The 15,844-nt window shown below is 33.8% G+C and overlaps 1 protein-coding gene across 4 annotated transcripts in view; it reads right to left on the bottom strand.

The window, feature by feature from the left end:
• Positions 1-12,441: 12,441 nt before the first annotated feature.
• Ssdp (Sequence-specific single-stranded DNA-binding protein) overlaps positions 12,442-15,844 on the bottom strand; it is a 95,575-nt gene continuing 92,172 nt past the window's right edge. For 3 of the 4 annotated variants that reach the window (XM_072546610.1, XM_072546611.1, XM_072546612.1), the window contains one exon: positions 12,442-15,839. In XM_072546610.1, the coding sequence (XP_072402711.1) occupies positions 15,735-15,839 (105 nt within the window). In that variant the 3' untranslated portion in view covers positions 12,442-15,734. The remainder of the gene's footprint in view (positions 15,840-15,844) is intronic. The other variant, XM_072546614.1, reaches the window with a different exon arrangement.

Raw genomic sequence — 15,844 nt, 5'->3', positions numbered from 1 at the left:
TTCTTTACACTTCAGAGTAATCGAAAATACAATCCTAAAGATGTAGTACAAAAACAAATAAAATCCAAAGACCTCATTGGGCAAGAAAGTGATACGGGAATAGTCGTTTTGAAATGGCGTGACAAGAGAGATGTTCTTATGCTAAGTACGGTTCACAGAGATAAGCTAAAAACTATACAGAATCAAGGTGGCCAAACTCAAAAGCCAGAAACTGTCGTTGATTATAAGAAGCGAAATCGTTTATCGATCTTTCGAACCAAACCAAAGCCTATTCTCATTGTTAACGTAGAGGTACTAAGTGGTACAAAAAAGTTAAGTTTTTTTAGCTCAGCCATAGTGAACGCTTACTTGAAATACTTGTAATACATGAAAGTAACTCACCAATTTTCGCACACTAGACGGTGTGGAAAACAATGAACATATTTTAGTTGAACATAATTCAGAATTGCGTTGTGTCATGTGGTATCGTATTATGAGGGCAACAGACAGGCGTAAAATTACACTAAATAATGCAACACGTTCAAAGTGACACTGTTCTGTCTGAACAAAACCTTACTTTATTCCTTTTTTTTTGTTGATCATAATTTTAGCAAAAAATAGAATAAAAAATTCTGATTAGAATGATGGATCAGATGGATGCCTAATGTTTAGTTTGTTCTTTTATATTTTTATTAGTTTGGTCTATAACTAGAAAATATCAACTAGATATTTTCTAGTTTTATAATTTCAACGTATAATAACTTTTTATATCAACGTATAACTTGTTTTTATAACAATATAAAAAAGCACAGTTACTGTTAACCCATGTTAAGTTTGCGCTCTATATCTAATATTTTAGGCAATCAAATTGTAACATCATTGGAAACTGCTTTTTTCTTTTTTCACGGGATTACATAATATAAAAGCAAAAAAGAGGCTAAACTAATGGACCAATATTAACTATGGTTCCTCAGTCCACCTCCTTTCGATTTCCATTAGCAAAACGTATAAACGTGGTACACAGGGTGTGTTACAATTTAAAATAAAACTGTTGCAATGCGACATAATATGTGTACCACGTCACGCAAAGAGCAAAATTAGGTGCTGCACGAGCATTATACCTCATGGGGCTTAACGTGTTAAAGAAAAATTAAAAATTCGAGCACTTCTGGATAGAAAAATGTAAGTTGCCTACATTTGGCGCAAATCATGAACATTAAATCTAATTAATCCTTACTTTTTGTTCAGATATTTCAATTTCGAATTTCTAATATTTAATACAATAGTTGTCAAGGGTAGATATACTGTATTTTTTTTATTTATTTCGAAAATATGTGTCTCGACAGCTAATGGTACCTAATTGACACAGGTACAATTTACATTCATGTTTACATGGTTAATATTTTACATTGGGTACAAATTAGTTACAATACATTTTTTATAATATCTTTTGTTTTAAATTAAATTGCATAACTTTGTGTTTTTTAAAAAGTTTAATACATTTTCATAGTTGCTGCTGTTTGAGATAAGTATGTCTGTTAGGTTGTTACCAAGATTGTATTTTCTTCTGGCCGCTAGGTAGTGTTGACAATCAAGAAGGACATGTGTTACGGAAGTCGTGCTGTTGCAGTACTGGCACAAAATCTGATTACTAGAATTCATTAGGTGTCCATGTGTAAGGCGTGTGTGCCCTATTCTCAATCTTCGAATGATACATTTGTCTTTTCTTTTCATTGGTGGGAGCTGGTGGTATAAAATGTTTGGTTGTAGAACGCTTAACTTGGTATTGCTTCTTTTCCAATGATCATTCCAAAGGTCCATTATTTTATGTTTAATTGTTCTTTTTAGATCTGATGATGTTTGAATGTCTGTTGTTACGTTAAGAGAACATGCTTGTTTTGCTGCTTGATCGGCTTTTTCGTTACCTGCAATACCAACGCGTGATGAGATCCACAATATTCTTACTGTAATTCCATTAGTTTGAAGGCGATTACATATACTCTGGATTTCTTGAACTATTGGGTGGATAGAATGTACGTTTCTTATGGACTGCATGGAGGAAAAAGAGTCCGTACAGATTGCTATAGTTTTATCATCGTTGAGTGGAGTTTTCACCGCTTGTAGTATTCCATACAGTTCAGCAGTGTAAATACTGCAATTGCTGGAGAGTCGAAACAAGTTGACGGTGGTTGTAGTCGTTGTAATCGCACAGCCAACACCTTCTTCAGTCTTAGATGCGTCTGAGTAAATGATCTTATCGAATTTGCATTGATGTAGTATTTCATAGAATCTTTGTTTGATAATGGAAGGTGATATTTCATTCTTATTATATTTGGATAATTCGATATTGAAATTTGAAAGTTTACATATCCATGGAGGAGTTTGAGGGACCGTGAAAGGGCTGGTCGACAACAGATTGATATCTAAATAAGGAATTAACATCTGTATAGTGGACGGTACCATTCTAGGATTATTAATAACTGGTAATTGTCTATTATAGATGGGGTTTCTTGTGGGATTTGCTGAAACTTCGGAAGGTTCGAAACATTCTACATGAATGCTTTCCACCGGACTGGATTGGAATGCTGCTAAACAGAGTCAAAGGGAGGTATTTTGGACCACATTTAGTGAACGTAGTAGTGATTTACTTGATGGCATGTAGAGAATACTACCATAGTCAAGTTTGGAGCGAATAAGAGCTCGATATATTTTTAGTAGTGTTTCCTCATCGGCTCCCCAACTATAATGAGCTAGTGATTTAAGGAGATTCATTCTTTGAAGGCAGTTACCCTTAAATTCTCGAATGTGTGGTCTCCAGGAAAGTTTTTTATCGATAATAATGCCAAGAAACTTTAATTGGTCTACTACTTGGAGAAAATTTCCATTCTGAGTAATGGTTGGAGATTGCGTGTTTTGTCTTCTGGTAAAATGAATAACTTTGGACTTGGATGGGGAGAAGTTAAGGCCGGATTGACTGGCCCAGTTGTTTATTTTACTTAGCGTGTTTTGTAGTAAAGTATTTGTGCTAGATGTGACCTTTCCATGACAGAATAGTATTATGTCGTCAGCATATATTCCGTATTGTACAGGGTCGTTTATGAATAAACTAAAATCGTTAATACTGAGGAGAAATAGTGTGCTGCTTAGGACAGACCCTTGTGGGAGACCGTTTGTGGTTGTGTATTGTGAGTAAGTTTTGCCATTAGTAATTACCTTAAAGGATCGCTTTGTGAGAATTTTTTTTATAAACGAATATATATTACCGGATAGCTTGTTCTGATTTAGTTTGTTTAGTATCACAGAAATCGGTATAGAGTCAAATGCGCTTTCGATGTCAAGGGAAATTTCAATGACTTCATTTTTGTTAGATAGCGCAGTCACAATTGTTGACTGCAAAAGTACAAGGTTGTCCATGGTGCATCGATTTGGTCTGAAGCCTGATTGAAATTGGTCGAGGATTTTATTTTGTTCAAGGTACCAAAGTAATCTTTTATTAACCATTTTTTCTACAAGTTTACATAATGTACAGGTGAGAGAGATTGGCCTGTATGAGTTTAGCGTGTCTAGGGATTGATCGCCTTTTTGATAGGAATCGTTATGGATTGTTTGCATAGTGATGGGAATTTTTGGGAAGACCATATGTTGTTGAACAGTTGGAGTATTTTCTCGTATGTATTTTGGTGATGGTTTTTTAAAAAGATAGAGGGAATATCGTCAGGGCGTCAGGAATAATCATCGATGCAAGACATTGCTCTAACTTATTAGATGTTAGGTCTTTTAGAGGAGCAAACATAGATAGTGATCATTATCTAGTTAAAACACGATTTAAAGAGAGAATATCCAATTTAAAAAAGGAGATGGGAAGAAGGACAGAAAAAATCGACATTAATAAACTAAAAGATCCCGACATTGCAAATGTGTACAGACAGCAAATAGAAGACCAAATAAGGACAAAAAACTTAGAAGAAGAAGAAGATATTAACCAACTATGGGCAAATATACGAGATATTGTGTTACAGAAATCCGTTGAAATATTGGGCAAAACCAAGTCAGAAAAAAGAAATCATTGGTTTGATCATGAGTGCGAAATGGCCACAAATAGAAAGAACGCAGCATATCAAAAAACCATTGACGCAGGTTGTACACGGAGAAAAAAAGAAGAGTATAGACGTCTTAGAAGAGAGGAAAAACGTATCCATCGACGTAAGAAGAGGGAATACGAACAGAACACTCTCAGTGAGATACAAAGTTTATTCGATAAAAATGAAACGAGGAAATACTACAAATCCTTAAATATTAGCCGTCGAGAATTTAAACCACGATTAAAAATTTGTAAAGACACTAACGGTGAAATTCTACATGATAAAAACTCAGTTCTTAACAGATGGGCAGAACATTTCAGCGAACATCTAAATATAAACGATATTGAAGGAGAGTACAATATAGAAAATGAACAAAATATACAACGTCAACTACACAGTGAAGACCCAACAAGAAGAGAAGTGTCAGATGCGATCCTAAAACTCAAAGACAATAAAGCCCCAGGAATCGATGACATCTGTTCGGAAATGTATAAAAAAGGTGGTGATCAACTTTTTGCAGCAATCCATAAACTAATAGTACTTATATGGCAGAATGAATGGGTACCAGAAGAGTGGCTGAAGGGAATAATATGTCCATTGCATAAAAAGGGGGATCAACTGGAGTGTAAGAACTATAGAGGCATTACTCTGTTAGCATCTGCGTATAAGATCTTCGGCAATGTATTATCTGAAAGACTTATACATTTTACAAAGGATATTGTTGGTCAATATCAATGCGGATTTACTGCTGGAAAGTCAACTACACATCAAATTCAAGCACATAGGCAGATTCTAGAAAAGTCCCTAGAATATAACATAGAAACACACCATCTCTTCATTGACTTCAAAGCAGCCTATGACAGTGTGAAAAGAACTGCATTATATAATGCAATGATAGACTTTGGGATCCCACCTAAGTTAGTTAAGTTGACCCACCTAACAATGCAAAACGTAAGCTCATGCGTTAGAATTGAAGGAGAAAACTCTACGTTCTTTGACATTAATAATGGTCTAAGACAGGGAGACGCGTTGGCGTGTCTGCTCTTTAATATTGCCTTGGAAAAGGCAATCAGACAATTAAATATTAGAATGAATGGAACTATTTTTAATAGATCGACGCAAATTCTCGCATTCGCTGACGATATAGTTATAGTGGGCAGAAGTATGAGAGACATGGTGCAGTGTTTTACAAGGCTTGCGGACGCAGCAAGTGAATTAGGACTTGTGGTAAACGAGGAAAAAACCAAATATATGTTGGTTTCTAAAAACCCTCGAAATATCCAACAAAGAATTCAAATTAACAACCATACCTTTGAGCAAGTCAAAGAATTTACATATCTTGGATCGCTAGTAAACGCAACAAACACGACAAGCGACGAAATAAAAAGACGCATAGCAATAGCAAACAGAACTGTTCACGGCCTCCAGAGACATTTAAAAAATAAAAATATAAAACGTGCACTAAAGCTTAATATATACAGGACCTTAATAAGACCAGTTTTGATATATGGGGCTGAAACGTGGATCTTATCTCAAAATGATAAAAGACTTCTTGGTATTTTTGAGAGAAAAATTCTTAGAAAGATTTTTGGGGCCGTAAATGAAAATGGGCTATGGCGTCGAAGATACAACTTTGAACTGTATCAGGCATACACCGATCCAGATATTGTGAAATTCGTTAAAGTGCAGAGACTTAGATGGGCTGGACACATTGCTAGGATGTCAGATCACGAATACACGAAGAGATTAACATTTTCACAACCAGAGGGCACAAGAAGCAGAGGACGACCACGAATGAGATGGATTGATGATGTGGAAGAAGACCTATAGATTCTAGGGGTTAGAAGATGGAGGGAAGTTGCCAGGAATCGACAGGAGTGGCGACTTCTTTGTGAGCAGGCCAAGATCCACAACGGATTGTCGAGCCACTTATGATGATGATCGCTCTGTGAGAAATTTTTTTATAAACGAATATATATTACCGGATAGCTTGTTCTGATTTAGTTTGTTTAGTATCACATAAATCGGTATAGAGTCAAATGTGCTTTCGATGTCAAGGGAAATTGCAATGACTTCATTTTGTTAGATAGCGCAGTCGCAATTGTTGATTGCAAAAGTACAAGATTGTCCATGGTGCATCGATTTGGTCTGAAGCCTGATTGAAATTGGTCGAGAATTTTATTTTGTTCAAGGTACCAAAGTAATTTTTTATTAACCATTTTTTCTAGAAGTTTACATAATGTACAGGTGAGAGAGATTGGCCTGTATGAGTTTAGCGTGTCTAGGGATTGATCACCTTTTTGATAGGAATCGTTATGGATTGTTTCCATAGTGATGGGAATTTTTGGGAAGACCATATGTTGTTGAACAGTTGGAGTATTTTCTCGTATGTATTTTGGTGAAGGTTTTTTAAAAAGATAGAGGGAATATCGTCAGGGCCTGCAGCTGAGCTTTTTGTCAAAAAAATGGCATTGTTTAGTTCTTGGAAACTGAAAGGTATATTAATGGGATGGTTAGTATTGCAATTTTTGTGAGTAGCATCAATTACGTTATGTGGATTAGTAGGATTATTTGATTTATTTAGAAAGTGTTGGGAAAGCATATCACTGATTTGTTGGTCATCTGTAATTATTTTGTCTTGAATGGCGAGAGCTGGAATTTTGTATGATGTGTAATTCCTTTCATTCTCTTTATTTTTGACCATACTTGAGTCGGTGGGGTATCTTTTGTAATAGAGCTGGTAAAATCATTCCATGAATTTTGTTTACTGTTTTTTATTATGCGTTTCGTTTTTGCTCTGAGCCTTTTAAAATCTATTAAGTCAGCTAGAGTGCGCGATTTTCGGAATCTGTTTAAAGCTCTTTTGCTTTCTTGAATTGCTGTTTTGCATGAGTCATTCCACCAGGGAACGTGTTTTTTTATTGGGTTAATTTTGTATTTGCCGATACACTCCTCTACGGACGAAACTATGCAATGGCTTAGTTGTTCTATGTCTTCGTCTATGTTATTTTGATATTTGAGTACATCTGTGCGTCCTTTTACAGTTAGTTTGAAGAGTTCCCAATTAGCATCTGAGATTTTCCATCTTGTTTTTGTATATTCCGATTTGACTGCATTGTTAGTAATGATAATGACAAAATGATTGCTATCAAATAAGCTGTCTAGAGTATGCCAAGTTCGTAACGGGTGTATTTTGGGATCACATAAGCTTAAGTCTATTGATAAAAAGCTTCCAGACTGAATATGAAAGTATGTACTATTTCCTGTATTTAATAAGTTAATATCAGTATTGTTAATGACATTTTCGATTATTTTACCTCTACCACATGTATTTTTGGAGCCCCACATAGTGTTGTGTGCATTAAAATCTCCAACCATAATAAATGGGCCAGAAATTTGAGATATTAGGTTTTCTAATTCAGTGCTTGTCAATGTATAATTGGAGGAATATATAAGCTACATATTGTGATTTGTTCTGGACACCATGCTGTTATAGCAACAGCTTCTAATGCAGTGTTTAGGTGAAGTTTACGGTGAAAAATTTCAGTTGATACGAAAATTTATGTTCCTCCACTAGAGCGTCGGTGTGTAGTTCTGATATAGTGATAACTGACAAAGTTTTTTAGATGAGGGTTGTGTGTTTCTGTAAAGTTTGTTTCTTGTAAACAAATAAAGTCAGAATTGGTTTCGGGAATAAGTTGTTGTATGCATGCCAGGCGAGGATAGAATCCATTGCAATTCCATTGAATAATTATGAATTTGTTAATAAGAGGATTTTTGAGAAGTCTGTGAGTTTGGAGATGTACCCATCATCAGTTGTTTCGTGTGAGAAGTCAAGATTGGGTAATTTTGTAGAATCACCCATTAAGAGTTCGGTTTTGTCCTTAAATTTTTTTATAAGACAAGTTAGTCTATTTTTGGTTGATTTCTCATTAAGGTTAGGATAGATTTGGTATAATGTAGAAATAAGTGATTTGATGTCTGGTGTGAATTTTAATGCTTCTGCGTATGGATCGCTACTACCCGGCATGGATATTAGTTTGTTCACTATGAGTAGATTCTTCAGTTATGCTAGTTCTGTCGCTAGGAGAAAAAAGTTCTGAGTGTGTGCGTTTATAGTGTGTTTGTGTTTCTGTCACATGTTGACTTGGTTGTTCTAATGAAGAGTGGTTATTTGAGGATGTAAGTGGTATATTATTGACTGGAGGAGATATCTCTGTTGGTGTGAAAGGTACAGTGTTTGTTTCTGGGCTTTTTTCAGTAGACGTGGATTCGGCTCTTAAAGGAGATGAAACAATTATCTGATCAGAAGAGGTACTTTCTGGTGGATTTATGCAATTTGAAGCGACATGCCCGTATCTTTTACAGACGAAGCATTACATTTTGTCAGTAGAAAGGAAAATGCGGTTTTCATTATCTTCGAAAGAGAGCACAAGAGAAGTTTGAAGCTCAAAAGTTTCGGAGGGCGGAAACACATAAACTTGTCTCCTAAAGCTAAGAATATGTGAGAATTCCTCCCCCGGAATGCCTGCTTTAAGAAATGATACTGGGGAAGCAATTTTTAGACCTAGGCTTTTAACAGCGATTTCGATAATTTCATGTGGAATACACGGGGAAATATTGGATATTAAGATTCTCTTTGTAGGAGAAACGAGTTTACGTATGTTTAAAGTTAGGGAGCCGATTTGTATGGTAGGATGAGATTTTACAAGTTTATCTATGTTTTTATTAGTTAAATATATACAGACCCTATTGTTGGAGTTTCTTAAGGCAAAGCAGATGTTCTTGGGTTCGATAATATCACCAATTGCTTTTACATAATCAAATAATTTGGGGCTGTCTTCGGCATAGAGTATGATTGCTTGTTCTTTCTTTGGGTAGGTTGGTTTCGGTGTTGTTTTTGCTGCTGTTACATATGACATTGTAGAAATGTTGTTAATTGGTGTATCTTGTTTGTTACGGATTGTGGAAGCTTGTTGTGACGGGAACAGTTTGTTTAATGACTCCTTTTGTGAACGCTGAATAGATGTAGTTGAAGTTTTAACAGAAAGGCACGTTTTTATTTGTAAAAAAAAACTTTTGGTTTTCCCAAACCAAAGTCCTGATCACATGGCAAGAAAGAGTGGCCACGAACTGGAAATTTGTGGACAATTTTTTCAAACATGCTTGTGTCAGTAAGCGCAACGCAAAATCGGATCATAACATTGTTTTTATTTTGGCCACCACAGCCGTCACTGTAGAGATAAAGTTCTTTTCCTGTGGTAGGTGTTTTGCTAAAAAATAGTTGAAAATAAAAAAGCAAGTGTCATTTGGACCTTTTTCAGCAACGCCTTCATGGTAAAGAAAAAACTGGGCACCGTTGTCTTTTAAGTTATGAATACTGAATGAAAATACTGATAGCTGACGTAAATAAAAAATCCAATCCAAAAAAAGTCCAATAACGCTGTCATTTTCTTTACAGTTTTTCTGTTTTGAATGCTACGATAAAAATTTTTAGAGCGTCTTTTACGCACCGAAGTTCAGCTAGGCTGTTCTTTAACTGTTTCATTCAAAGAAGAACTTGTGCATTTAATATTCAGTTCTTCACATTGGCAGCATGAATCAACTTGCGGTCGCCCAAATTTATAGTCAAAATGCTCTTTATATTTATGTTGAATATTTGACATTAACTTCAGCATATTTCTCTTTGAATAAAGAATGCATAATTTTTACATTAAGCTTTGCATCTAGGTATTGATATTCTTTTGATGAATAATGACTTTGTTTGAGACGAAATGTAGACATGTGCTCATGAGCGTTGTACTGCTTTATTACCTATGCAGCGTAAACTTAAAAATGCATGTTTACAAACTTTGCTCTATGTTCAGCAACACAAAATAGTCAAAGGACGAAGTTCTTTGTGATGCTCCTTCTTTACGAGGCCGTCTCTAGTTAATAACTTTCAACTTTATGAAACCTTGCAGATAAATATTTTGTTCGTTTTTAAAAATTAATATCTCAATTTTGTATGCTGCGCTTATCTTCTCAAGACATTTTGACTGTGTTCATGACGCGACTAGCGCCAGTCATAGATCCTCGGCAAATTTATGAAACGATGTAAGTCAATGTCTGTATCGTTTCATAAATAGATGAGATATTATAAAAAGCTTAAAAATTATAAAAACGCAAAAATAAAAGTATCTGCTGATAAATATAGGTCATTCAACGCGTCTGACGACACGAACTTGTCGGAAAAACTACTGTGACGAAATGCAGAGATAACTAGTTATTTTTTCAAGATACTTTTATTACGAGCAGCAAAATCAAGTTTTCATATTGTCAGAAGGAACTTTATTTTCCGATTTTTCTGTGTGACGGGTGAAAATTTTCAGGAAAATGCTCCAGAACCAAAAAAAGTCGCAGCGTGAAATCTTGTCAGACTCGGTCTACTGAAGCGATGCCCAAAGTTTGGAGAGTACTTATCTATCACAAACTTTTTTGAAGGCGGGCACTCTAGCTCTACAAATACTATTAAAAAATAAAAATTAACCTACATTCGATCCCAGTACCATGAATTTATTTTGGTTGTATTAAACAAGATGTAGATATATTTTATTCTTTGGTTTGTTTAAAGAAATATTGAAAAATTGTAACACTGTAATGAGTAATTGTAAATTGCCTACATTGGGCGCAACTCCAGAATGTTAAATCTAATGTTAGGCCTTACCTTTCGTTCAGATATTCCATTTTTGGACTGATAACTTGTTGTTTAATACCTGTAATTCCATCTCTTTGTTTTTACTACTTTGATACCCTTCGTAAATATTCATGTTTTATAATTTAAGGCATACTTTCAAATTAAGGCTGCAAAATTAGAAAATTACATTTGGGAAATTAACACAAGGGATAATGCAGGAGAGGAGACGTATTCTCTGGTTGAACAATTTCAAAACCTGGTTTGGATGTAGTTCCGTGGTTCTGTTTAGAGTAGCGGCATTTGATTTCGATATAATTGTTTTTGGTCTATAATCTTCAGCAATTTAATTTAATGTAAATTCCCAAAATTTTGGTTTGATTTGTTTTATCTTCTTTTTTCCTCTCACTGTACAGCGATTTAGATAGTCATTTTAAAGGAAGTAAGGTTTTAAATAAAACTGTGTTAGAAACTTTGAATTTTATTATCCATACAAAAAAGAAAACAATAGTAATTGGATCCCGTACATTTGCACAAAATTTTTCATATCACAATTCAATCAGCACATTCATACACACATCCATAAAATGAATATCCTAACAACTGATTTAAGTATATATTTTAAAAAGAAAAGTTCATAAATAGAGATTTGCTTATACTTACTAGTGACCAAGATTGCAAAGTAAAATAATTCAGAAATAAAAATGGGGGAACTAAACTGATGGTTGAGAAAATAAAAATTTCAAGAGTTCCGCACCTACAAAGTTTATGGTATAAAACAAAATTTAGCGACAATTTTATTATTTTCAGCTCCTTATTACCACAATTTTATCTCATATTTAAGAGTTTATAAGTAAAAATCGTGTGTACACTTTCAATTATAAAATTATTAATTGTACCATAACTTTTTGGGTAGTTTGCGGAGTTCTTTCATTATATTACAGGAGAGAAAGAGGATTGTGAACTCCTGTTTGCACTTATTGCATGGACATCGTTGTCAACATGAGATGGGGTAGATTAGAGGTAGTCCCATCAATCCACCTTTAAAAAGTTACATGTTTGGCTGTATAATACTAATCTGCCCCAAGAAGGAATGTAGAGACATGCAAGCAGTACATTACGACACAAAACTCGTTCAATATTAGAGATGTACCGAATAGTATTTTGTACAAATTTGATCAAATCTTACCAACCGAATAACGAACGGTGCTCACCGTAAAATCACTTATGCTATTACCATTTCTGCTAAAAAACAAACTTTTAACCCAACAATAACAACTTAATTTCCACAGTTTTTATACCTTAACTGTTTTAATTTTCTTCCAGAATTAGTTTTTGAAGTATTCAGGTTCCATTTATATCTGTGGAGAGTTTGTTTATCTGATTCCTTATTAGGATAAACTTGAATGTGCAATGAATTTACTTTCACTTTGTGTGATCTTCCATTTAGTCATTTTGCCACATCTATTACCCATTTTTTGTTTCGAATGTCATCCATTTTGTCCAAAATAACCATAAAATATCTTTCTTCTCATCTCCCCTTTCTTCCCTTGTAGCAATACGGCTGTTAATGGCACAACATTATGGTTAGAACATCCTTAGATGACTTGTTATATCCAGAATGTATAATATGGGTCCTTTGACACATCCCTGTGGCATTCCTGATTAAAAACAGATAATCCCACGACAGTATAAACAGTCAGGAAGGCTTTCTGATTTTTTTTCTTTTGTCTTAAATTACGAATAACTCAATGAACGAACCAACAATTTGGTAATAGGGTTTTTCTATTTAAAAAATCCTTTCAATGATTTGTTTCAGTAATAGTTACTGAAACGTCAGAATGTAGAATATAAAAGTTCCCTGATTTGGGAAATAGTATTTCACAATTAATTAAGTTGTGATTGATGTTTACAATACATGAATTTTTTGTTAATAGCACAAGTGATTAATATTATCTTACAGAATAAACAAAGTTAATTTTGCGATTAAAATATAAGTTTTGTGTTGCATTTTGATGAAATGAGGGGAATTTAGATACTAGTTCATCATCAGTTTACCTACAATTTTGCTGATATTGTCAAGAATCCCAAAAACTAATACTGAAACCTTTTTTAATTAATAGTACCAAGTAGTATAAAAAATTCACATTAAAGTAAAATAGTATAATAAATTATTTAATTAACTTTTGTTAAAATAAAATATATTATCTAAAAAATAACCGATACTGCAACATGTGTAGATTTCAGATGGGAAAATTATGAAATGTCTATAGTGTTCAGATCCCTTTTTTGTTGAGGTATGTCTTTTAGTGTGTTCCGGATATCAAATATTTGCTATATCTGTTGGAAAATCTTCTACATCTCAGATAGTAAATAAGTCGTCCATTATTTTCATGTATAAATTGTGAGTTTTGTCAAGGATGGTATCTTTCTTTTTGCAACTATTTCTCTCTTTATACATAACAAAAAAGTCATTATAATTCTGCCATTATGACTGTACGGTCGGCGTATATTTAACTATGTATAGATTTTCCACACAATGGTCAATCTATTCCATTAACTGGAAATGAACGGTTTTAAAGGTTGAGTTGCTATTTTCATTGCAGAAAAGAACATACGTTGTAAGAACTGTACGAGCGCATGCGTAAGGCGTTTAAAATGTTCCTCGCGGCCCTACAGGCCGACTAAACGCATTTGAAGTTTTGAATTCCTTAATATAAGCCGCTTTCAAAATAACTTCTTTGGCTTCATATCTAAAAGCTGAACCGTCAAGTATTTACTTTATAATTGTGGGTAAAAATTAATAAAAACTAAATCTCGTTGGCCAATTAATGGGATCAATTGATATTTTTTTTTCATTGTTTTACATTTTATACGGCATAATTTCCATCAGGGTGATTATAAAAAGAATAATGTCGCAGAAAATTTTGTACCGACAATTTTTGAGGTCTTGTGAAATCCAAGATGATGATAACTCTTATCTTGATGTCCTATTTATTTTGGCAAATGTAATCTATTGCAGTATCTTATTACCAGTTGACATACTGTTTATATTAAATACAATTTCCGTACTAATTTACTATAGATTGCTCAGTTTTAGGTTTTAGGTTTGATTTGTTTAGGATGCTTAATTAAATCACAACATACCAGTTGGACAAAACATTCTGGCCAGTAAAAAGGACTGATTGACAATGAAATTCATTTTGTGTAGAGCCACAGAAATGAGCCATGGATACTATGACAAAATAGTTTTTGAGGTACAAATCTATGCATACAATTATGACCAGAATTTTTCTTTAAAATCAAAATTTTGAAAATCATTTATAATGTAATAAAAATGCGAAACAATCTCCATAGTAAGTCAACAATGCTAGTAAACGATATAACAAAACTAAAGAGACAAAAAAAGTGTTACAGTCAATATCAAAAATTAAATAAAATCTTTACAAAGAGATAGTTCCGAATTTAAGCATCTGCAAATGATTTCGGTTATGGATAATTAGAGACAATAAATCTAAGTTGTTATAAAAACGGTTTTCCTCTTTACTACCCAAACTAACCAAATATTCGGTTGGACATGGGTATCTTATAAAATAACTGGCTTTATAAAGATCAGGATTAGGACTATCATAATATCAAATACAAAATACATTTATTTATATCACAATGGGCTCAGAAAATTCTTTTTATACTGAGTATCGATATTTACATATCAATATAAAAATATCGATCTACTCCTCAGTCTAAAGATACTCAATGGTTTGAAAATAATATTCAAATTGTTTAAAGATTTGAGAAAGTCATTTTTATTGATTTTGTTTCTCGTTTTACCTTTCTAATTTTACTTTTTTGGTCTATTATCGAGTTTAATAAAAAAAAGGAATTTAATTAATTTTTTCTAATTCATTATTTATATCATACAAGCTGCATAATTTAGTTTTCTATCCATCCGTTATCATGTTTTCCTTATAAATATACGCTTCATATCGTTTTTATATTTCGTGATACTCATCCATGGTAAAACAGTTCAGTTATAAATTCGCATATATAGCAAGAAAAACATTTTAAGGAAACTAGTAATTTAGGTCTTTGAATAATACTATTGAGACTTCAAAAAGTTTTAACCCAGTTGTGAGGTTTATAAAGTGTTGATTTGAGTCACAAAGCGCTTAGCAGTATTAAAAATTCTATCGTTACTGAAGGATTTATGGATTACGTATCAACCTTGAGCAGAATAAAATTAACACTACTTTGGAAACTGAAAACAAGAAATAGATATTACAAATTTTTGTTACAAAAATTAATTTAAACATTATTAAAATAAATAAAGTTGTATGATTTTGATTGTAAGTACTAAATAATAATATTTAGTAACTACTTTATTAGGTTACAGAACTTTAATTGTTGAATTAGACGTATTTTGAGTGAAACCGGATTAATTTGATGGTAGGGCATAGTTGCCAAATTTAACGTTATGCCTAATTCAACAATTAACGTATCGTATAGGAATAGTATATAATAGTACCTTGAAATTAACAGGCCCATTGTGATTCGATTAACAATATTGATTAAAAACTGGTTGCAAAAGGTGTTTGTACGACAGTTCCTAAGTCCGAAATGAATGGAAATGGGGCATCAAACCGAATATTCGGTGCATCCCTAATGACTATATCCAACCTTGCCTAGGCTGGTGGACATTCGAGTATGTTTCATGTCTTGTAGTGACTATGGTGTACAAAAGTGGTGGTGGAAAGTAGAGGAACCATAACCATGAGACGCACATGTATTCAAATGACGGTTCAGTCCAGGGAAGGGCCGGTTTGCTCTATCTCAGCTCAGCCTCATAGGAATATCTGCAAACAGAACAGAACACTCATGACTAGTGAAGTCGGTGGCCTGGCGTATTGAAGAGCTGAGTATTGAGCACACCACCGCCCGTGTTAGTACAGGTTAAGTAGAAAAAACAGGCGTCCACCAGCCAAAGAGGCGAGGCAAGTGAGTTATTGCATAAAATACTCAGGGTGGTCCGAGTCTTTCTCAAACCTCTTGGCCTCCTCTTGCATGCTCTCTTTTATTTTCAAAATAGCAGCTGATTCCGTTTGGTCCTGCA

Source organism: Diabrotica undecimpunctata, chromosome 10 (genome assembly GCF_040954645.1).
Source record: "Diabrotica undecimpunctata isolate CICGRU chromosome 10, icDiaUnde3, whole genome shotgun sequence".
NCBI classification, from domain to species: domain Eukaryota; kingdom Metazoa; phylum Arthropoda; class Insecta; order Coleoptera; family Chrysomelidae; genus Diabrotica; species Diabrotica undecimpunctata.
The sequence above is the reverse complement of the archived record's forward strand: the minus strand, read 5'-3'. Positions and strand labels throughout refer to the sequence as shown.